This window comes from Colletotrichum graminicola (genome assembly GCF_000149035.1).
Source record: "Colletotrichum graminicola M1.001 genomic scaffold supercont1.14, whole genome shotgun sequence".
Lineage (NCBI taxonomy): Eukaryota > Fungi > Ascomycota > Sordariomycetes > Glomerellales > Glomerellaceae > Colletotrichum > Colletotrichum graminicola.
This window is the reverse complement of record NW_007361018.1, coordinates 787,165-809,376: the sequence shown is the minus strand read 5'-3', so window position 1 is coordinate 809,376 and position 22,212 is coordinate 787,165. Positions and strand designations below refer to the sequence as shown.

Here is a 22,212-nt window from a genome sequence, read left to right as displayed (position 1 = left end):
GCGACGATAGGTATAGGTTTTCGCATCATGGAAGAAAGCGCGACCAGGCAAGCGTGCACGCACGCACGCACCTGCCTCTGGCGGCTAAGGCAGTACATACGGCAGCTAAGCTGCATCCTCGTCATTTGGAGCCTCGCCAATCGGGTCTCCACATGGACGGGCACTATGTACACTACACTACGGCGAGTGAACACTAAACTGTCGCTAAACCATCCAGTGCTGGCGGTACCTGGCGAGCCCTGGGCTGATCCCCAACCGACTGTCTGACCAGAAGACGACGGCGAAGATGCCACTGATACAGAGGAAATTGCTTCTGCTGGCGAGCGAGCCTCCTAGTCATTATCGCTTGGAAATAAGCCCTGCCATTCCGATGCCGGACGCAGCGTCTCTCAGTCAAGAGCTTCACTGAAGCCGGTCCTGGAGTCCAAGTTCTTCTGGTCGCCAACACCGACGTCTCGCCCAGCGGTCTCGATTCTCTAGGAAATGGCACACAAATATACTCGACGTTCGATCTCAAATGTATCGAAAGCTTTCATTACACATTTGCGTTCATTCCCATACCTATATACGCCATATACTATACAATTTACTCGGCTATTTCAAGAGCGCACGCCGACACTGCGACACCCGCCAAGTCGGGAGGACAAAGAAGTCAGAGAGCGATATTTCCCTACTCAATAACGCCTCGGGGAAGCAGCAGAAGCCGCATCCAACGCTCAGAAAACCCATCCGCGGAAGTTGTCAACAAAGGTCAGAGCAGACGCCAAGTAGCGTTCGTGTACGTCCCCCCATGTCCTGGACGCCTCCTTCATTGCGCGAATGGCTGGAGAATTGTCAGCAAACATGGTCTAGGACTATCGGGGGCGCGGAACCGACCTTTGACGTAGTGGGCGTCTGTTGCCCACTGCGAGTTCAGGGCTTCGTGCTCGACGTGGCCCCAGTGTCGCGCCTTTAGATCCGTCTCGACATTGTCGGGGTCAATCTTGGGTCTCAAAAGAGATATATACACAGCGAGGACCAGAAGCCACCATTCCCTCACCAGATCGATGTGGAACTTGGCCGGGATGAAGGGGAGGAGAATGCGGACGGCATGGCTTGTCGTGAGGAGATGCACGGCGAAGAAGTTGTATCCGTGGGTGCCGCGGGGTACCGTCGCGACGAGGAGCGCGACGGCAAGCTCCTGCGATTCTTCGAACTGCTTCACTGGATCGGTGATGGTCCAAGCATTCCAGTATTCCAGGACGAGGCCCTCGTGCTTGTCGAACAAGGCGTCGAGGTTCTCCAACGCCGGCTCCTTGAACAGACCGTCGAGACGGCTGTCTGCTGCCAACTTGTCGACCAGTTCGAATGTTGACTTGGAGCTGAATGGCGAGGATCTCGTGTAGGACTTGTCGTCAAGGTACTTGTGGAAGAAGTTGTATTGCGTGGCTGCCAGGGTGAGTGCTTCGATGGCAATCTCCTTCGAGTTCATCTCGTATGCGTATCCGAGGTGGATGAGGGGGTGGCCAACTTGGTGAGGGGTTAGCAGATGCAGACACCATGGTGTCAGTCAGTCCTCGGGGCAACACGTACGACCGCCAATAAGTCCGTGGATCAGGGGCTCCTCGCCGGTGAAGATGAACTTGTCGACAACCTTCTTCCAGTCGTACGAGCTGTAGGCCAGCGAGTCCTCGAAGAAGTCGAGGTACGCTCTCTGGTATGTCTTGTCCCCCAAGAGGTCCCTCCAGTCTTCCTCGGTCACCTCGGCGGGGGATTCTTTCCAGGGCTCGAGCTCCTTCGCCTCGGCTTCGTAGATGGTTTGCAACTGGCGGTCATTGGCGCCGAGGAGGTAGGCGGAGGAGAGGATGTGCGGGGCATGATTGTCGTACTGTAGGTTGTGGTAGATGACGGAGTGGTTGACGTGGTTCGCCCTCAGCAGGTGCTTGAGGCACCGCGCTCGCTTGTCGTGATCGGTCTCGACATCGTGGACCTTGACGGCGGGGATGTCGATGGCGTGCGCTTGCTCGCTGTCCGCGACCAAGCGGTTGACAATGGGGATGTAGGATAGCAGACCGGGCGCCATGATTACAATGGCTTCAGCTTGTTCGCATTGTTGGAGAGGGAGAATACTTTGGAGCTAGCTGCAGATGCAATCGGCCGTTAGAGACAGACATGGCGCGACCCGAGCGAGAATCGTTGGGAAAAGTGACGTGTGATGGGTTTGACTGGGTGGGGCCACACGCGCCCCGTGTTACAGGGGGGATCCCGCATCGCATTGCATTAAAGTGTGCTGCGCCAGCTGGACGGTTGGCGACCTCAACCCCCCCCCCCCCCCGCCATGCCCGGCCGTTTGTGCCCCGCTATCAAACGTCCGGGGACGGAACGGAACGGAACGGAACGGAACGCCAGCAATCAATTTGAATTCCGCCATGTCCGACGTGAGTTCCGCTCCTCTTTGTTTGTCCCTTCCTCCCGCCGTGCTCGAGATAGAATTCCTGAAGGAAAGTTCGACATCAATTATCTGCTCGTCAGGGCTGCATCCCTAATCATTGGAGCTGACAGCGCCTGCTCGGGCTCGAAAACTCGACGGGGACGGGAACTCTCATCCCTATCGTATCCTTTTTATCCCTCCCCCTTTCGGTGCTGGCGGATACGAAAAAAGGTCCGGCACCACTGCGACGTCCACTTGTTCGTTCTGGCAGCAAGCTAGAAGAATAGTCACAGTCCCGCTGATGACGGTCTTTGGGGGCTCTCAAGTCGTCCAGGACTCAGGCTACAGATAAGTGCCGAGGAAAGAGATGTCTTGCACATTGTTGGGAGAAGTAAAATGCAGTTCAATAGGAACACAAGAAAACCGTATATAGCCACGGCCGAGATGGACGGCCCAACCACATCCTCCCCTACCGGATCATGTCAAGGGTTATGAACCCGATTTTGCGCATGCAGACGAGCAGGAGAATCCCGTGTCTCTACAGGTAGTATCCCCTTCGTCAGCCCGCTTACATAACGATCCCAGAAGACCTTTGACAGGTTGTCCACGCATGAACTAGATGCGATTTTCGGTGATTCAAGGGTCTCTGATTGGTATGCTTATATGGGGCGCAGCTTGCCATTGACCAATAGCTTGCCTGGTCGTCACCGAGAATGTGAACGGAGAGCTTCGTGTAGGTTGTTGAAGCTACGGGATATCGAAGAGCCTCAGCTGGGAGTGGGTGGTATAACAGCGTGTGCGCGAAAACCGCGAGCCCCTCATCACTTTTCATTCCTACAAACCCAAAGTCCCGCAATCCTTGACAAAGCACTGGATACCCGCCCTTGCTTGCTTGTTTTCCCCATTGTAAACCCACCCCCTGCCCCCCTGTAGCGACTTACATGGCCAAGATGGAGCTCGATCAGAATGCTATTTACTACTTCCTGGACTGCCATCACAATGCAAAGCGCTCAGGTTCCATCCCGGCGGTCTATCAGGCCACCCAGCCGGGCCTTGGTAGCGGCCAAGCGCATGTCTTAAGTGAGGACAGTAAGCTGTTCGAGCATTACTTCGACTACGACCTTTATGCTCGCGGCCCCAAAGACAACCCAACCCCTCCACACATCATGGCCGACGATGCTTCGCAGTCCGTACATGACTCTGGGAGCACGACAGAGACATCGTCTATCCGCACCCCCGAGACCTTGCTATCCAACCCGGGATCTCCTTTGACGGACTATGGCCCCCCCAACCCGGAAGACCACCCGTATGGGAATGACGACCTGGCTTCTCCTGATCTCAATGAATTCCACAACCACCCGTTCCTCTTCCCCAGTCTCAAAGAGACACCAAACCCCCCCCGGGAGCAGACTCTTCAGGTTCCCACCAAGAAGAGGTCACGGCCCGACAGTCCGAATGGGAAGACACGTCGCGTCAGGGACGTGTCCAAGACAAACCAAGTCAGGTCCACCGGATCCTGCACACGGTGCCGTATTCAGAAAGTCGATTGCACAACTTCCGGTACATGTGAAAGATGCGTCAAGGCCTATCCCGGTGACCCAAATAGCGCCTGCGTTCGTAAAGAACTCTTGCTGACTGCCCTCGACCTGTCCTCTGCGCACTGTAAGTCTTCCGGGCCTTGGTTCGGTCGGGCCAGCATTCCAATGAACCATCAGCTAACAACGTGCCAGTCGCTGGACTAGAAAGGAAGGCCGAGTTGGAGGCGAACCATTTGCTCCAGTTCGTGCGGTCACAGTACTACGTGAGCGTCCACAGGGGTCATGTGGTATTCGGCCGAGACCCGCATGGGGCGAGGCTCCCTACCGCACTGCAAAACTACTGTCGCATGTCAGACGATGGTCAGCGGCCCATCTACCAAGGATGCATCCTCGCCAGGGGAAGCATCGGGGTGCCTTCGTGGGACGGGCTGATCAGGTGGGGCGAGAAGATTGACTTCCCCGAAGACAGATGCACATTCGAAGGCCTCATCGAGCTCTTCATCAAGGACTATTCCGCCCCCTGTCGCACCGGCGGCCCCCGGCGGCCCCAAGTATGGAACCTATCCCACCTCCCCCCGTACCCAACGACGCCATACTGACAATCGAAAGATGCATCTCCTCGACGACGTTCATAAGATGAAGGTCATGTATAAGATCTGCTGCGAGGAGAACTTCAACTTCATCCGCGAGGGCACCAACGCCATCGAGCCGCTGCCGCTGCCCGTCAAGGCCGAGTTACGGAACATCGCACGGGGGGCCCTCGCGCATTTCGAGAAGAGTGCGCTCGGCGCGCTCGACAAGTACCTCGCCCCGAAAAAGGTGCCGGCGTGCGAGGTGCCGGCGCTCTGGGCCTCGCTGTGGCAGCTTCTGTTCATCTACCGGGACCTGCTGCGGACCCGGGCCCCGTCCGAGACCAACGCCGTCCCGCTGCTCAACGCCGTCGCCGTCTTCTACGCCGCGCACTTCAGGACCTCGGCCTCCCTCAGGCTCTCCCTGGACGGCGTCCGGGGCTCCTGGGACCCCCGAGAGACCGGGCAGGCGGCGCTCGCCAGCACGTTCGACCACGCCTTGCGGCTTCGCGACACCCTTCGTGAGTAAACCCCCTCCCCTTCCCGCGTTGCGAGCGGCGATATCGCCGTATCCGTCCTCTAACGAACTTGGATTCGCAGACCGCACTATTGCTGCCGGCACAGACCAGATCGATAGTCGTCTCAAGGACCTCGTCGTCGATCCTGAGATGAAGGTGCTCAACCGGCGACAGCCTAGCAACAAGTCGGCCAAGGGGAAATAGGTCATCTCAGTCATCCGGGGGGCATCTTGGGATGATATCTCCTTTCTGTCGTTGTGGATTGTATGAGTTATGAAGGCGCGGCTTCTTTCATCGCCTTGTTTCAACTATAACTCGGTTTTGTCTATTCCCTCGGTTTTGTCTATTCCCTCGGTTTTGTCTATTCCCTCGTTTCATTATGCTTGCTCTTTCGCGGATACCCGGTCTCTTTCCTTTTCTTTTATCGACGCAACTCTCTTCTTATCTAGTGGCATACTTCTGAATCTCAAGCATCAAGAGGAACAATGGAATGATGCCGATTATTATGATTCTTCCACGGCCCATTGGCTAAATCTCGGCCGAGCTCGTCACATCTTGCTTCCCTTCGTGCTCTGAGTTCTGTGGTCGGGAATCGTGGTCTTCATTCCTGCATGGCCGCAAGAACCGACTTGGGACATGCCGACACGTCTGCTATTAGCAATATGCATCCTTCAGTCGTCTCTTCGCCCGTAGTAGCAATGTAGCAGGCCGGGCCAAATCTACAATAGCTGCAAGGTTGAGAATGGTCTCAAAGTGGTGGTTGGTATGGCAGAGGCCAAACCCCTGGGCGGCTTTGACACGGATATATCCGGTAAACAGAAGAATAAGAATAGGAAAAAGAAGAACAAGTTTATGCGGCTGTAGGGGGATTCGGAAGCAGCTTTATCGGTACCGATGAAGACATTCCGAATGAGGATCATGCTTTACAAGTTCGGGCCCGAAAAGGTTGAAACTTCCCTTGGCAGCTGGTAATAAACCGATATCTAACCTCATGTGCTTGGCTACGGTGCTGTCGGCTGCATCGTATGTGCGCGCACGAATGTGCCTTCGTGAGAAGCTCGCCCGAGAACAACTACCGTGGAAAACCAAAACCTTCATATCCGATACGAACAAACCATTGCCTGCGAATGATTCATCATCCATCGTACACTGATAAGACGATCCCACCTCTCACCAACAACCCGAATCCTCGGGAACAAGGTCGACCCTGGTCATCCGAAACCCCGTCTTGGACATTCCGAGTGCACATCAGCCAAGTCCGGCCATGGGCCCGTATCTATGGATCCCTCCCCCTCCCCTTTTTGCGCGGGAAACCTACGTCGATTGGCCGAGGAGAACCTGGGTATCACCAGAGCTCCTTGTCCTTGCCCTCGGTACCAGTCGCGGCTTATCGGTCACCGCGAATCCCTGAGCTGTAGATAAACGACCCTTCCAACATCGGTTCGCAAGCTGAGGCCGCATCGTTGAAGCAGTAATCTCACATCGGCCTCGTTCCCTCTATCTCTCTCTCTCTCTCACTCGCGAACCATGGCGCAAGCGGTCCACCCCTACCAGAAGCTCGACATCGACGAGCGAGTCAAGCGGGTCCTCCTCAAGACACCTCTCATCGATGGCCATAATGACCTGCCCCAGCAACCGCGGGCGTGCTTCCACGGCAAGATCCACAACAACCCCAAGTTCGACTTGGCCGGCGGCTTCGAGAGGGGCATGACGGATATCCCCCGGCTGAGGGAAGGTGAGTCCCGGCTGCGCCGTTTTGTTGTCGTCTCCGGCCGAGACCACTTACACGTGAACGCTCCGAAGGTGCCGTCGGCGGCCAGTTCTGGTCCGTCTGCGTCCCCTGTCTCAGGTCCGCGGAGAACTTCTCCACCCCCGAGTACTCGGACATGGCGCGCGACGCCATTGAGCAGATGGATCTGACGCTGCGTCTTATCGAGTCTTACCCCGAGACTTTCGAGTTGGTGAACGGCCCGGACGATGTGAAGGGGATCTATGAGTCGGGCAGGATTGCTTGCTCTATCGGCATCGAGGGGTGCGTATTCGACAACTAAGCATATGGCTGCGGGGGTCCAAAAGACTGACACGAGGCGCAGGCTGCATATGGCCGGTAACAGTATCGGCATCATCAGAGCGTTTTATCGTCTGGGAGTAAGATATGTAAGTCAAGTATACCGACCTCTTTCTGAGACTCGCAGAAACCACGGCTAACTTCACAAGTGTACCCTCACTCATGTATGCAACAACGCCTTCGCCGATAGCTCAACTTCGAAAATCGGGCCGGTCCACGGCGGGCTCTCCAAACTGGGTCGCTCGGCAGTGGTAGAAATGAATAGACTTGGTAGGCGTGCACTCCCCATCCCCCTCTCTCCCCGGCACCCCCGTCTGACCACGCAACCCGCAGGGATGATAGTGGACATCTCCCACGTGTCGGAGGACTGCGCGAAGCAGGTGCTCGAGCTCTCGCGCGCGCCCATCATGTTCTCCCACTCCAACGTCAAGGGCGTCTTCGACTGCCCCCGCAACGTGCCGGACCACATCCTCGACATGGTCCCCGCCAACGGCGGCATCGTGATGGTGACGTTCGTCCCGGAACACGTCGCCACGCGGAGGAGGGACGCCAGGATGGACATGGTCCTCGACCACCTGTTCTACGTCGCCGCGCGCGTCGGCTGGGACCACGTCGGCCTCGGCTCCGACTTCGACGGCATCGCCTCCGTCATCCCCGGCCTGGAGGACGTCAAGTGCTACCCGAGCCTGCTGAAGGCCATCCTCGACCGCGGCGCGACCGAGGAGCAGCTCGCCAAGGTCGCCGGCGAGAACATCTTGCGGGTCTGGCGCGGCGTGGAGAAGGTCAGGGACGAGATGAAGGCCGAGGGGGTCCTGCCGGTCGAGGACGTTTGGGAAGATCGGACTTGGTGGAGGTACGATGGGTACTACCAGATGCCCGACCCCGATCCCGAGGACAAGTTGGGCTTGGACTGGTACGGTGTTCCGCCTCCGGATGAGGGCTTGTATCTTGAAGACAAGGAGTCATAGATGATGCCTGTTTATCCGACTGAACATGAAATTTCAAGCTTATCTTCTTCGCATCGTGCAAGGTTAGAACTATATACGGAAATCGGGCAAATCCCATGCTTTCTCTTTTCTACTTTTGTCTCACGCTTGCTTCCACGAGGCTGAGCTCACTGCTGAGCACGACTCCCCTCTCATGGCCCCTCTCATTTCCTGTTTGGCCATCCTCATAGTGTATATGACTAGCGTGACACCGGCAGCGATCAATATCGGAAACACGGTTCACTGCGACGTTGTGTGCGGGGCAGTAAGCGAAGACCGCGGATGACTTATAGCGATGACAAACAAGGGTTTCCCGCGGAACGCCAACAGGATGGATGCCCCAGATAGACCAGCATCTCTTATCTATCGCTTCGTGGAGCTACCCAGGACCTACAAATACCAATTATGGGTCTGGCACTTGCACGCCGATGGTCATATAGTCACTTCCTGTCCAATGCCGGCCGGTTCGCATCGCAACCCCTTTTTCCTGCTTCTCCAGGAACAAATCGGACACAAGTATGGAGACGGACACGACGAAGAAGGAAGAGGCCGTAGCCTCGGGGCCCTCCAAAGCCCTCGAACTCCTCGACACCGCCGAGGGTGAAGTCATCGACTCGGGGGAGAGCGCGGCCCTCCTGAGACGGCTCGACCTCAGGCTCATGCCGCTGCTCTGCATCACCTACGCGCTGCAGTCCATCGACCGCACCACCCTGAGCTACGCCGCCGTCTTCGGCGTCCGCGAGGACCTCGGCCTCACCGGCTCCGAGTACTCCTGGGCGGGCGCCCTGCTGTACGTGGGCTACCTATTCTGGGAGTTCCCGACCAACGTCCTGCTGCAGAAGCTGCCCATCAACCGCTTCATGTCCGCGACCGTCGTCATGTGGGGCGCCGTGCTCATGTGCCACGCCGCGTCGCACAACTTCGCCGGCCTCGCGGCGACGAGGACGTTCCTCGGCGCCTTCGAGGCCTCCATCAACCCCGGCACGATGCTGTTGTTCTCCATGTACTACTCGAGGAGGGAGCAGCCCGTGCGCATGGGCATCTGGATCGGGTCCGCGGGCCTGGGGTACGTCACCGCGGGCCTCGTGACCTTTGGCATCGGCCACATCCAGGGGTCCATTGCGAGCTGGCGGCTCCTGTTCCTGTTCTGGGGCGCGGTCACAGTGGCCTGGGGCGCCCTCATGCTGCTCTTCCTGCCCGGGTCGCCGCTCACGACGACGTTTTTGTCGGAGAGGGAGAGGGCAATGGTCATCAGCCGCGTCAAGGCCAACGGCACCGGGGTCGAGAACAAGACCTTCAAGTGGCCCCAGTTCAGGGAGGCCATGACGGACATGAAGACTTGGTTGCTGTTTGTGTTCGCTGTTGCGAGTAACAGCCCCAACGGTGGGCTGACGACGGTTAGTTTACTCGCCGGCCTTCCAAGATTCTGGGTGCTGATACTTTCTATAGTTCCAAGGTCTTGTGATTAAGGGAATGGGCTTCTCGACTCTCGAAACCACCCTCATCCAAATGCCGTCAGGAGGTGTTCAGCTCATTCTCTGTCCCTTGGCATGGTAGGCGCGCCTCTCACTCCTGCGTCGCCCGAACCACGCTCACATGATGCAGTTACTTTGCTTCGCACTATTCAAACGCCCGCATAGCCATCATGCTAATGTGCCTCGCTCCTTTCCTTGCGGGAATCCTCGGTCTCTGGCTGATCGACCAGTCCAGCCCCTACGGCCGTCTCGCCTGCCTCTGGATCTCGTTCGCCTACACCGCCACCTGGACGCTGTCCATGTCCGTCGCCACGGCCAACACCGCCGGGCACACGAAGAAGATCACGACGAACGCCATGCTCCTGATCGGGTACTGCCTCGGCAACTTCGTCGGCCCCTTCTTCTTCAAGGCGGAGCAGGCTCCGAGGTATCCCTTGGGCGTGGCGATGATGATATTCTGCATCGGCGTGCAGATTGCGTGCTTGTGCGGCATCTGGGTTCTCCTATGGCTCCGCAACCGATCAAGGAGGTCGGAACATGCGGCTTCGCAGGAGAACGAGAACCAAGCGTACGAGCGAGGTCTTCTGGACGAGACGGACTTCCAGAACAAGTACTTTAAGGTAAGAAATCACAACTTCCTCGTACGATGTGTAGTATGACTGACTCCTGGCAGTATGTTTACTAGGTCTTCAGTGCCAAAATGGAATAGGAACAAGGAGGATCTTCGTCGATGTTTGGACTGTTCACACGGGCTTAGACTTCTTTCACCTGGTGGTATGAATAGACCTGATGCACTGTGTTGAGAAACACGCTTGTTATGAGAGTAAACGCCCCTGCTTTTTATGTCTATAAGACGATCAGTAGCCTGTAATATGAATAAGATTCAAATATATATCGCTACAGAGAAAATATGGTTCATGAACCCGTTCTGGTTTAGCCGAAAGTTCTCTTGATGACCTTAGGTGCAGATGCCCTGAGACCACGGACAAAGGGCAAGGCTTCAGTCTGGAATTCCACTGCAAGTTGTCCTTGACCAGTCTGTGGTTGAGCGCAGCACTCTTCGATGGCCTCATCTAGAAGAGAAATGACCTGAGCTCTGACATTCTTGTATCAGGCTCGTCTGCCATACATTTCGGTCTCCTTCTTGATCTTCTTCGTCTCGCTTTCGTCATCGTTGTCAAACTCGGCGTCTCGCTTCCTAGCCCCCTTGGCCTTCTTCTCAGCACCGAACTCCTCCTGGATCTCCTTGGCCTTCTTTACTTTGTCCTCCATATGTCTCAACCTCTGGATGATCTTCACTCCAGTAGGGGGTGACTTATAAAGCATCATTGCGCTTTCTTCTGCCGTGGCTGCGCCGAACCTGATGAGCTGTCGAAAGGATTGTGGCGTGTTTTGAATGTACGTAAGTTTATTGTGAAGCTAGTCCGCTATCAACAAAATCTCACCGCTTCTCTTTTCCAAAGTCATCAAAAATTATTACAATGGCATCCAGTTAGCTCTCAGTCGATCCTGAAGACCGAGAAGTCACGATCAAGCTGGCCGACTTCAAGCTTCTCACCGATATCTACGCAAGGCCGATCTTGATCTCAGTTTGCTCACGAGGACCTTTCACGAAGGTTGACGGAGGCAACCTGAACTCACAATCATGATACTTATCGTGTTGGGGGCCGAGCCGGAGCGCCCGGACTCCTCATCGAGGCGCTGATTCCGGCCTTGTGGAAGCGATTAATGCCGTTGTAGTTCGCCAGCGATGATGCTGCTTGAACCGATGTTCATATCAGCATTGGGAAGGGTAACGCTCTTCGGCGAGAATCTGGTTGGCCAAAAGCTGTGTAGTACGACACTTCGTGTCCTGGATATCCTTACATGTTCTGTGGTCGCGGTGCCTGGCTTCGTCTGGTCTCGGCCGAATCGGACCTCCCGTCTACATTCGACCCCACAAACGCCGAATTCGGTCGGACATCCGGACCGTGTAGTATCGGCCCCATTCCGGTCAACTCGAAGTCGACATCATCGTCAAATCTTAACCTCAAAGCGTCCTGCTTGGCCACGTTCCATGCTTGGATTCACTCGGCCGGAATACAACTGGCTGGTTCAGGCTCGGTGTGACCCACAAAGTCAACAAGGTATGGAGGCGGCGGCCGTCGAAACGGTCCTACTAACGTTTGGCGGCTTTGAGGGACGCCTTGGATCTGGTCGAGAGTACATGTAAGGCGACCATTGTGGGGGGGTACCTGACCTGATCTGACCATTGCCTCTGACCTGACCAGACCATTAGACCTGCCTAGAACAAGAAGATATTCCATAACCCGAACCAATCCCTAATCAACCCTATCCACTACTTCAGTTGTGCACGGTCATTATGTCAGGTCATGTCAGAGGCAATGGTCAGGTCAGGTCACATACCCCCCACAATGGTCGCCTTGAATACAGACTCAATCTGGTCGTGTCGGTGTGTGTTTGGTGAAGTGGGCCAGTTTGCTGCGGGTGACTGACTATGCTGTTTACCTGCAATCGTCCGCATAGTTGCACAATAAAATGCAAGCCACCGCCTTCGATTCTGTTCCTCGTGTCCGGTTGGGCCACTAGAAAAAAGTGGATCCAAGAGTTGCCAATGAGCCAATCAGTGTTGCAGTCATCTCATCAGTGGATTGCGTTAGGTAACACCACCGGAATTCGACCCAGACAAACCGGTGGCTTTCCGTGGACCAGCAAGTTGGTTGGACAGATTCTGGTCCATTTTCTTGCTATCCCCAGCGGTACCCGCACGGTTAAATATACACCCGATACCGGAATGACTCAGCCTCTCACCCGTTCTGCCGGCTGGCTGATCCGGCACTCTGTACACCGCCCTCCAAAAAGCTATATATTCTCCGTCGCCCGCCGTCCTTTGCTTGTTTTCCCTCTTTCTTCTTTAGCTCTCTTTGCCTTTTGGCTTAGATCAAGTGTAGTATCTGTTCTTTTCAGTTTAATCTCTGAAAGGTCTCTAAGGAGACCAATCGTGATTATTCCTATTTTTGGTCTTAGGGAGGAATCCTCTGTGCTTGCACATGATTCCTCCCACAGTGTCCCTGGTATTACACTGCCTCCAGGTGACGCGAACATTTTTTTCATTGTGTTCTCTGGCTTGCCCAGGGTCACAGAGAAGAAAACGACGCCTCAGGTATCTTGAGAAGCTGGATCAAGGAGGTACTACTATGTAGTGTGCTGTCCGGGTTTTGAGCGTACGACGAATCTGCCTGTACCCTGTTGTGCGCGTCCCTCTGCCCTTCATTGCGGGGGGCGGGGCGGTTCACGTGATCCTCGTTGAACATCATGAACCCACCAACATCGAGTTGCCTGCTGTGGGGTTGGATGCTTCTGCAGGAATCATACAGAAGTGCGCACTAATTCTGGAGCTGCAAGTCAGGCAAGAACGGTGCTAATCAATCTCAGGTGTTGATTAACTGGTCCTATTGCCTAGCTTAGTGGATTACTTGGGGCAAAGGAGGCTTGAGAGACTTGTTTTTAGATATGTACGGTCGCTGCATCGGTAGGTACATTTACCACTGAGAGGGAAACCGTTGGTTCAATGCGATGCAGCATCCATGATCGATGGTTTGCAAGTACTGCGCAGCGTCCTGATGCCGATGTTTGACTGGCAGGTAGGCAGGTAGACTGGCGATGTCTCCAGCACACAGTGATAAATCTTTGCGCCAATGAGTCTTTGGATGCTTGATATTGGGTGTCATGAAACTGCCTAGGCCACCTACTACACACTCCAAATGTTGGTGAAGATGGTTGATTCGAGGCAAATGTGGCTGGTGCAAGACATGTCACGTGGCCCACTACGAGGGGTTTGTCTCGCCATTGGAGCTTCTTTCTAACTTCACCTCAGTTTCTACTCATAGTGCAGTAGCTAGGCTTTCCTTCCCTCAATCACTTAGATCACTCGCAAACACACGCAACCTACAGTCTTTCATTGGTAGGGATGCAAGAGCCAACAGACAGCGACGTTATAAAAGACCTCCACGCCGACCTGGCTCGGAAGTACAAGAGACACGGCAGCACTCTTGAACGCCTGTGGAGGAGCTTCGATCAGAAGCAACGAGCAAAATGCGTCAAGGCTGGAATGATGGACGGCGTTCTACTGAAGCACCCTCGGGATGTTTCTTTGGGAAACGTGTACAAGATGCTCCCCGACTGGAACTTACGCGACCTTACCGAGAAGCCTGAGCATCTCTTGAGCATGCTGGAACACCGCGCCAAAAGCACGCTCGTGGAACAATACTGGACAGGCCCTAACGGTGGGCAGGGCGACTACGCCATCATCGACGAAAGTGTGCGCACCCGAAACCTCCGCCACGTCGAAGCCTTCAAGGACTGTTGGACGTTTTTCCTGGACGACGACCAGAACTACGGCAGGTCTTTCAAAATTCTCTCGGATCACAAAGAAGTTCGTCGTGATTTTGCCGCGGCCATGCAGGCAAAGCTTTGTATCCCCCAAGCCACGGGGGAATTCGTCCTGATCCGGCAAGTCAACATCTTGCAGTACCTGAACATCCTCGTCGAAGACATCCTGGAGGAGGGCTCCAAGGAGCGGAGGCAGAAGCAGCTTCCGAAGAACCCCGACGAGTCGGCATCGGCCGCGCTCTCCAAACTCAGCATTCGGGACTCACCCGTCAAGCTTTCCCTGCCTGATCTGGTCGCCGGCGCTCGCGACCAAGCGGCATCATGCATGGAGCACCTCGATCTGTACTCGGAGCCGACGGTCCTTGCCCACACTGTCAATTTATGGTTCTTTAGCCGGCCGGAGCTTCTTCCCGACGAAAAGGGACGCCGGATGGGTGTCCACACTGACAAGTATATCAGTGCCGTCGTTTTCGATGTACTCCACAACGCCGTCACAGAAGCCGCCATTTGGGACTACATCCACCAGCTTTTGGCCCGCCTCGAAGCCCTGAATAACGACAAAGCGCACCGGACCATTCTCTTGCAGGAGATATCGAACGTCTGTCAGCTTGCGTACGTCTCTGCCCAGGGCCTGTTCAAACGCAACATTCAGGTCAAGACGGGGGCAAAGTGGTACAAGCGTGTGTCCAACGCCTACGACAGCGCCGGCAACGCGCGTGTGACGCTCAAAGGCAACCCCGGCGACTTGACGAGAAGCGACCCGCAGCTCCATTATGTCCTCCGTCTTTGCCACCCGGACACTACTGCTTCCAAGGCCATCGAATGGCTGAAGAAGCTGACGGATCTCCAACAATCTCACCCGTCAGAGCGAGAGAGGTTGGATGAGAGCGAATTCGAGTCTCTATGTAAACTGGCTGCAACGGTCGCGTTCATCCAGGATTTATCCGGGACAGTGACGCTGCCTGCCCCGTCCCGCAAGAAGGGAATGTTGTTTGTTTCCAGATCTCAAGAACTGGGGGCAGAATTGAGCAACGTCAAGACCGACCTCGATCTCCGCGACTTTGCGGCCCCGATCGACACTCTTCTGGAGCCGGGAATGACAGAGGGCGCCTTGAAGGCCCTCGACCAGTTCGTCGTCAACAAGGCTGGCGCGAAACTCGGCTTCTTGTACCAAGATCTCGTCGACGAATGCTTCTCTGATCTTCAGAACCAGTATGATCAGTACAAGGCCAAGATCGAGGCGGGTCAGAAGGAGTGGACGCCGCTCCCGGTCCCAGTCCCCGAGCCACGCGAAACCTTGATCCAACAACGCAAACAAAAGGAAAAAACCCGGCCGTCTCACTCTTCCACATACGACATCAGCCCTCAAGCCGAGCCTGCGTTGGAGAACGCCGTCATACCTCAGACGTTCAAGGTCAGCGCTGGGACCGCCGAGGTCTTTGGAGCCTTCTTCGGCAAGTCGGAGTCTCGGGGGGCGGTGAGCTGGGCGGCCTTCCAGGGCGCCATGGCAGAAATCGGGTTTTCCGTCCTGCCCAAGTACGGCTCCGTCTTCACTTTCCTGCCTCCCGAAACGATGTCCGTGAAGAGATCGTTTACCGTCCACCGACCCCACAAGTCTGATATCGAGGGTTACGTGAGGCTTATCTATGCGAGGAGGCTCACTAGGGCGTATGGATGGGATGAAAAGACATTCGCGGTCGTCTGATGCAAAGCTGGTAGACCAGTACTGTGAGGGTAGTATGTAAATATTGGGAATGGCTTATTCAACGTCGGAGACACTATGTGGTGCCACGATGCTAACTTGCAATTAACACCCAAATGTCATGGGATTTTATGGGGCAGTGCAGAGTAATGAGTAGATGATGACGATTAATTAATTAAGAAACCGGAAGCACCTTAATATCTGCTGCGATGCGAACTGCCAGGCCCCGGCTCGGTGGGAAGCGCGTCGACGCTGAGCCAACAAAATACCCAAGCCGGCCGCGTCCCCGATAGAGACCGGTGACCTTTTCGAAGCCATACACCATATCACAGGCGTTCTGCGCGAGACGGCTTCTCGGATAGCGTGTATCATGTATAAGCGAACATCCTTTCTACCCGGTGGTTCGGTTCTTCGGGTGGGTTTGCCGATCTGGCCGCAGAAAAGTTTAACCCTCTCTCAGGGACTAACGAAGAACCCCCCCCCCCCCCCCCCCCCCCCTGCCACCGGCAAACTCCCGCCATGGGAACGGCCTTCACGGAGCCGGACGGCATCCAAGCTGATAAGCCCGCCGAGCAGTGTTTCTACCGGTCTCCGAGTCGGGAACCCGCGGGGCCGGCCGGTGTGCTCCTCGATCCGCCGTAATCCAGGCCCAGACGGCCTGCACTCTGATGTCGTATGGCTTGGTTTAACTTTCAAGCGAATAGAGGCGGTCCGGCTCGTCTTTAGGGCATGTCTCTATCCGGCGCAATCGACGCGGCCGCCTTCCCGACGGGGGACGCGTTCCACAGCGTGCTAGTGACGAATCTGCTGTTCGTCATGATCGAGGCCTTGCAGGGGAGCCGGGCGGGCGGCGCTGATGCACCTCAACTACGACAACAACATCCTCGACCATTACGACAGGCGCGGGCCTCCCCATCCCGCCCGAACAGGTCAAGGGGGCATGCCGCCGGCTCGTCGAGAGATGGAGGGCCCGGCCCAGGCCGCTACTCGAGGAGCAGACGCGGGAGGGGGTGACGACAGGGAGCGTCTCAGGATCCTCGCGCTGCGGATCCAGTCCCACGTACCTCTCCATGGCAGCTGAGTCTGGAGAATCCCCTGTAAACGGCACGACTTATCGTTCTTCTTGTGAGGTTTCGGACCTCCAAGAATCAGTGTGCTTTCATTTGTTGCCAATCATCTACAATTGCCAGACTACTATGCAACGATGCCGCACGGTCTTCTTTGAATCACACCACCCGTGCATCTGCGGATGCCGACCAGGTCTTTAGCTGCTCGACATCACGCTTGCCACGCGTCGAGCTTGCGGACTCTTGTCGGTGGCGCTAAAATCGAAGGAACAGCATTCGCCGACGCCGACGTCCCTTTAGAGACTTGGCACATAACACTTTGGCGACGACCTCCCGCGCGCTCTTGGGCCCAGGGGGGAGTACTACCCAATTACAGGTCGTCGCCGGCCAAGCCGATCACATCTCCAGACCGTATCACGCAAAAGGTTTCGGCACCGAGACGCTTTCCAACGGGATGGCCCTCAACCCCCTCGGCCCGCAAGCACGGCCCCGATCGGACCTCTTGGCCGGCAGGCCGGTTGGCTGTAGGGAAGGGGGTTTACTCAGGCACGCAGGTTGACCCTCGACCGCACTATCGATGCAACGGGACTGGAGCGTGCACCGAGCGTAGGAATGGATCAAGTCCGCCAACCTCCCCAGACCCTGGTGATCGGCTCAGCCCTGCGATGGCGACGCGGCAAGACTCGTCTGCGGGACCGGTTGATGGGACACGCATTCTTCACGGCACCCAAGTTCCAACTGCGGAGGGACGCGAAAGTTGGCTGGCTTGCATGGCACGCGCGTCGGGAGTGTGGGGAATGGCATTGCAATGTCGATCTGCGCCTAGAATGCTTCCGGGCTCCGCGCTCAGGGTACACTATCACGACCCTCGCCCCCCTCTGGAAAACATTGACCCATAGGGGAGAGGCAAAAAAACATGGAAATGCGAAGGGCCTTCCCTTGTTCATATCCACTTTTGCGGAGCGAGTTGAGGATCCCGAAATGCGGCATCGCGTTGGAAAACTTGTATCTATCGGGCGTCAAGTTAGCTTCGGGGCTCAAGAGAGGGAGCCTCGTCGAAGGAGCCATCACTCCACGTTGCGCCACATCTGCCAGATTCGGGCGTGTCAAGCGCCAGCCGGCGGGATTCTGGCCTGATTGTGATAGGATGACATGACAGGCATGACGGTTGATTGACACCAAACGAGCGAAAAGAGACAAGCGAGTGCGTGGTATGGACAAAGTGGTCGGGAAAGTGAACAATGTCAAGATTGGCGCTAGAAGAACGTAGTCAACAAGGCCCGACCGTGTTGGCCGGTCCAATAGCAGACTAGGTGGAGCGAAAGCAGACTAACAGACGGTTGAAGGGGGGCGTGGCCATGCTGCGGATGGCCGGGAGCGTCGGAGTGTTTCTCGGGCTCTCGGATGGCGCCAATCGACAGTCAGCCGGCGAGAGCACGTCGCCGAACGGCGAGATCTGAAGGGGCGAGGAGGCTCGATGGTGAATTTTCTTGGGATGGGTGTGGATGAGGTGATGGGTGGGACGGGGCGCACTGGGGATGGGAGGCGCAGCAAAGTTATTTTTACCCAGAAAAAAAAAACTTATCCCGCAGACAGGTGTCATCCGCGTCCAAAGCTCGGCGCGGGATATACGGAGTAGAATGGAAGGCAAAGAGCATGGGTCTCGTCGTATACCCATACCTAACACTGTTAGCGGGGGACTGTTCCATCCTGGGCCACCTTGTTGGCAATCCAAACCTTATGTCCGGATCGGCGAGCGGAGCTAGGCGGATGCACACGAGGCCTACGGGCGGGACGCCGCGTATGCGATTGCCCATTGTCGATCACGGGCCGGCTTTGTTGGTTTTCTTTTTCGTATTTCGTCGTGGCTGGAAGAGGGACCAGAGGTTGGTCTCTTTGGTGTCTGGTGCAAAAGGTGGAAAGTGGATGGAAGCCGACATTGGACGAGGTGTTCCGGGACCTCGGCGGTTTGATGTCGTCCGCGCTCTCTCGGACTCGGCGGCAGAGCTGCCCAGTACACTAACGACCGGTGGGCAAGTAAAAGAAGAAAGCAAGCAGGGAAAGCCCGTGGAAAAAGGAGGCGTTGGCGCAGGGACTGACCAACAAACGAGATGGGGGGAAAGGGCCACAGCAGCAATTAATCGGGTTCCGCTGGGGGGTTTCTTTCGCCGTCGTTGCATCGTCGGCGGGTTGAGACGATATGTCAACTAAGTCATCGGCACATTGTCCAAAGTCCGGTGTCAAAATACGTAAAAAGGTCTCGTGTATACGTGTCGCGGTGTTCCAAGAAGAAAGTGTTTTGATATTATGAGCCCCGGTTGCAGAGTGAGCGGTTGAACGGGATGAGTGACTGGAACCGGGCGGGTTTGTCTCTCATCACGTCATCGGGTATGCTGGTGCCGACATTGGACGGAAAACGGACGACGGGACCAAATGAATTGGACGGAACGGGAGATGGATGGCTGCACAAAACGTGTATTTCAGACGTGGCGGGAACTGCTGCTAATAAACGCATGTCAGAGTTGTCAGACGAAAGTTGTCAGACGGAAGGTGACGACTTGCGCGCAGCTGCCTTCACCCAGTCATTGATATGTCGGTGCCTACCTTCTTGGTTGATGCGAATGCGCAGGAAGGAGCGATCAATCAATTATGCACTCAGTCAGTCAGTCAATCAGCCAGCCTGCCTCATGCAGCCTGGGCTACAGCTGGAACAAGACACCCCGCTTGATTGCCTCACCGTCAGCCCGGTTGCCTTAGATGTATACAGAAAGTACCGCATAGTACCTAAGTCAGGTAGGTACATGGCATTGACTGCGTTGCTTCCGAAGTTGCCTCGCAGACCATGACAGGGAGGATCCTCTCGCTCTCTCCTGTTCCAGAGGCAGAAGGAAGGAACAGTTCGGCAACTTGCAAACAACTCTGGACTTGCTTCAAACAGCTGCCCTCCAACCAATCTTTGCACGGTGATCGACAGGCTCTGGCACCGTGTGACTTTCAACACAACTTTCTCTTCTCCCTTCCCTTATGACGGGTGGTGGCGGATGCGATGCAGGCTGACGCCAGCACCAATGAGCCGATTGTTTGGGTCCAATCAGCCAAGAGATCTTGTGCCAGGGGTACAAACGGGTTGTGGTTGGTGTTGGCATTGTCGTCTAGATTGAGGGGAACGTTTCGAGCATAATTGCCTTACCAGCAGGCCATTAGGAAAGGGACGAGCAAAGAAAAGCAAGCTAGACGTCATAAAGCTGCATACCGGTTATATCGTACCTGAATAGCACCTATACTATCTGGTTCACAATACATTATAGGTAACCTAGGTACTAGGTAACTGGCCTGTACGTAAGTGTCGACCAAATAACCACATCACCACCTGACCACCGGGTGTGAAGATTCGAATAGATAGACCCCAGCTCCGCACGCGTCCATCTCTTGCATTTAAAGTGCAGTGCAGTGCAGCCAGCAGCGGCGACTCGGCAGTCTGGCTATTTCGTTGCGACGGTACGCGACGCTGGATGCTGGCAGGACCCTGTGTTTCCGGGTCTGGGGTGTGGTCGGGGCCCAATCGCAGGCGCTGCTGCGACCTCGAGCTGGGCCAGCGTCACACTGGGGGACTCTACTTTCTGGAGTCGAGAGTCTGGAACATGCAGGCTCAAGGGGAGGGGAGGGAAGAATTGCCCGAAGGATTTCTTCGCCGCAATGGTCCTGCCTCGCCAGCGCCGGGAGTTGAGCTGAGCCCCCCCATGCTTCTGTGCCAGACTAACACCAATACAGCCTGCCTCAGGTGGATGAGGGCCTCAGTCCTGAGTCCCGAGTCCTGAGTCCTGAAAGTCCTGCGGTGAGATTGAGCTGGCGGCTTTGGATTCTGTCTGCCTGCCTGCCTGCCTGCCGATCCAAATCGTCGTTCCTCGCTCATCACCTGCGGCCTCCGCATTCCCCCTTTTTTCGCCTCCGGCGTCTTCCACGGTGAGGTGTTGTGACCTACCGTATACAATGCACTACTGTGTGGCACGTGTAGGCAGTAGGTACATTCAATGGTACCAGGCCGAAGTTAAATACCCCGGTTAGGTAACTAATGTTCCACCCCCCTACTACTCCGTACAGAACTTTACTTTTGGTGAATATTCCCCCTCTATCATGATATTTGTTATGGGGGGTAACATCATAGTGACATTTTACTTACCCCTGCCACCCTGTAGGTAGGTACCTACGGAGGTTCCGGATTGTGGTACGTCCTTGGGTCTCGAGACCCCTCTCGCGTCTCTCCACGTCTCCTGGTCCCCACTCCGCATCCAAAAACGTCATCCCTAGGTTGGGCCCCTAAGTATTCCACGCTAAGGCTAAACTGCCTCCAGCTATAGGTATGCAGGCATTGGAGAGGGGTACATCGGTACTTTAGGATAATACGTACCTCCAAGGAGGGATGAAGGGCGGACGAAGTGGGGCACGTACAGTGTCTGAATCGGACGAAGCATCGGAGATGCCGCCCATATTCACCGTGTCTAGAAATTTGTTCCTACCTCGGTACTACAGAAAAATAACGAAGGAGATAAAATAAAATAAAAAAAGAACAAAAAGAAGAATAACAGCAGCAGCAAGACGGCATCCCGTATCGGGGAACAAGAAATGGAAGAAGAGGAGGAAGCCCAGCAAGGGTGTCCCTTGCGGCGTGGAACATCTATCCACTTCCCATGTCCATCGTCAGTCTACTTCCATGTACGGAGTACCTAGCTTCGTACTCTTCAGAGGGAAAGAAAAAATAAAGAAAAAATAAAGGAGGTACCTGGCAATACGTGCCTTACTCCCTGTCTGTCCCTTGTCCTAGTTAGACCAGTCCCGGTGTCCCCTCTGGCCCTCATCCTCCTTCACCTCGCAACGTGCCTCACCAACTTACGTACGCCACGGTCAAACATGTCCCTCTCTTCCTCGGGTTGCTCCTCTTTATTATACACATTACTGCCATTATCGCGTAACGGCTCCATTCTCACTTTGTTTCTGCCATCAACCACCTCGGCCCAGCAAGCTTAGCACAGAAATAGTAGCAGCAACAACAGTATCCGTAACAGCAAACGAACCGAGAGCAAAGCCTCATGCCAGGTAAATTACTAGCTCTCTTCTTCTCTCCATACACCCCTCTCCTCTCCTCTCGCCCGCCTTGTCTCTCATCCTCAGTTCCGCATCTATTGTCTCTCCATATTCTCTTCCCAGGGATCCAGTGTCTTGTAGTGTATTTTGCCTCGTACAGATGGATATTTTACACTATAGACCCCCAAGCATGTTCACGGCGGTCTAGGTTATACCTGTGCTTGTGCAAGCCATTCCCATCTGATCCCATACCCATCTCATATCTCATTCCATCTCATTCCCACCCGTCAAGGAACAAGGTCTCAGTCCCGCATTCACCGTCTTGTGGAGCCTTGGTCCGCCTTTTGCTTGCTCTTTGTTCGCATTCATAATACCCGCCACCCGCCCGCCCATTTCTCCTGCCAG

General features: G+C 55.5%; 7 protein-coding genes across 7 annotated transcripts; 5 read left to right on the top strand and 2 right to left on the bottom strand.

Moving 5' to 3' along the window:
- Positions 1-716: 716 nt before the first annotated feature.
- GLRG_04546 (uncharacterized protein) lies at positions 717-2,062 on the bottom strand (the record flags this gene model as incomplete). Its single annotated transcript, XM_008095231.1, has 3 exons — positions 717-823; positions 877-1,509; positions 1,573-2,062. 3 exons carry the CDS (start codon positions 2,060-2,062, stop codon positions 717-719), a joined length of 1,230 nt encoding a protein of 409 aa, XP_008093422.1.
- A 1,298-nt stretch (positions 2,063-3,360) lies between these two features.
- GLRG_04545 (uncharacterized protein) lies at positions 3,361-5,239 on the top strand (the record flags this gene model as incomplete). The annotated part of the gene is made up of 4 exons (XM_008095230.1): positions 3,361-4,072; positions 4,141-4,499; positions 4,558-5,038; positions 5,118-5,239. 4 exons carry the CDS (start codon positions 3,361-3,363, stop codon positions 5,237-5,239), a joined length of 1,674 nt encoding a protein of 557 aa, XP_008093421.1.
- A 1,323-nt stretch (positions 5,240-6,562) lies between these two features.
- GLRG_04544 (membrane dipeptidase) lies at positions 6,563-8,071 on the top strand (the record flags this gene model as incomplete). Its single annotated transcript, XM_008095229.1, has 5 exons — positions 6,563-6,770; positions 6,839-7,067; positions 7,129-7,192; positions 7,253-7,373; positions 7,437-8,071. The coding sequence occupies 5 exons, from the start codon at positions 6,563-6,565 to the stop codon at positions 8,069-8,071; spliced, it is 1,257 nt and encodes a 418-aa protein (XP_008093420.1).
- Positions 8,072-8,607: 536 nt separating this feature from the next.
- GLRG_04543 (major facilitator superfamily transporter) lies at positions 8,608-10,249 on the top strand (the record flags this gene model as incomplete). The annotated part of the gene is made up of 4 exons (XM_008095228.1): positions 8,608-9,486; positions 9,539-9,642; positions 9,695-10,184; positions 10,238-10,249. 4 exons carry the CDS (start codon positions 8,608-8,610, stop codon positions 10,247-10,249), a joined length of 1,485 nt encoding a protein of 494 aa, XP_008093419.1.
- A 248-nt stretch (positions 10,250-10,497) lies between these two features.
- On the bottom strand, positions 10,498-10,890 carry GLRG_04542 (uncharacterized protein; the record flags this gene model as incomplete). The annotated part of the gene is made up of 2 exons (XM_008095227.1): positions 10,498-10,660; positions 10,694-10,890. 2 exons carry the CDS (start codon positions 10,888-10,890, stop codon positions 10,498-10,500), a joined length of 360 nt encoding a protein of 119 aa, XP_008093418.1.
- Positions 10,891-13,534: 2,644 nt separating this feature from the next.
- GLRG_04541 (uncharacterized protein) lies at positions 13,535-15,661 on the top strand (the record flags this gene model as incomplete). Its single annotated transcript, XM_008095226.1, has 1 exon — positions 13,535-15,661. One exon carries the CDS (start codon positions 13,535-13,537, stop codon positions 15,659-15,661), a length of 2,127 nt encoding a protein of 708 aa, XP_008093417.1.
- A 516-nt stretch (positions 15,662-16,177) lies between these two features.
- Positions 16,178-16,739, top strand: GLRG_04540 (uncharacterized protein; the record flags this gene model as incomplete). Its single annotated transcript, XM_008095225.1, has 2 exons — positions 16,178-16,296; positions 16,493-16,739. The coding sequence occupies 2 exons, from the start codon at positions 16,178-16,180 to the stop codon at positions 16,737-16,739; spliced, it is 366 nt and encodes a 121-aa protein (XP_008093416.1).
- Positions 16,740-22,212: the final 5,473 nt, after the last annotated feature.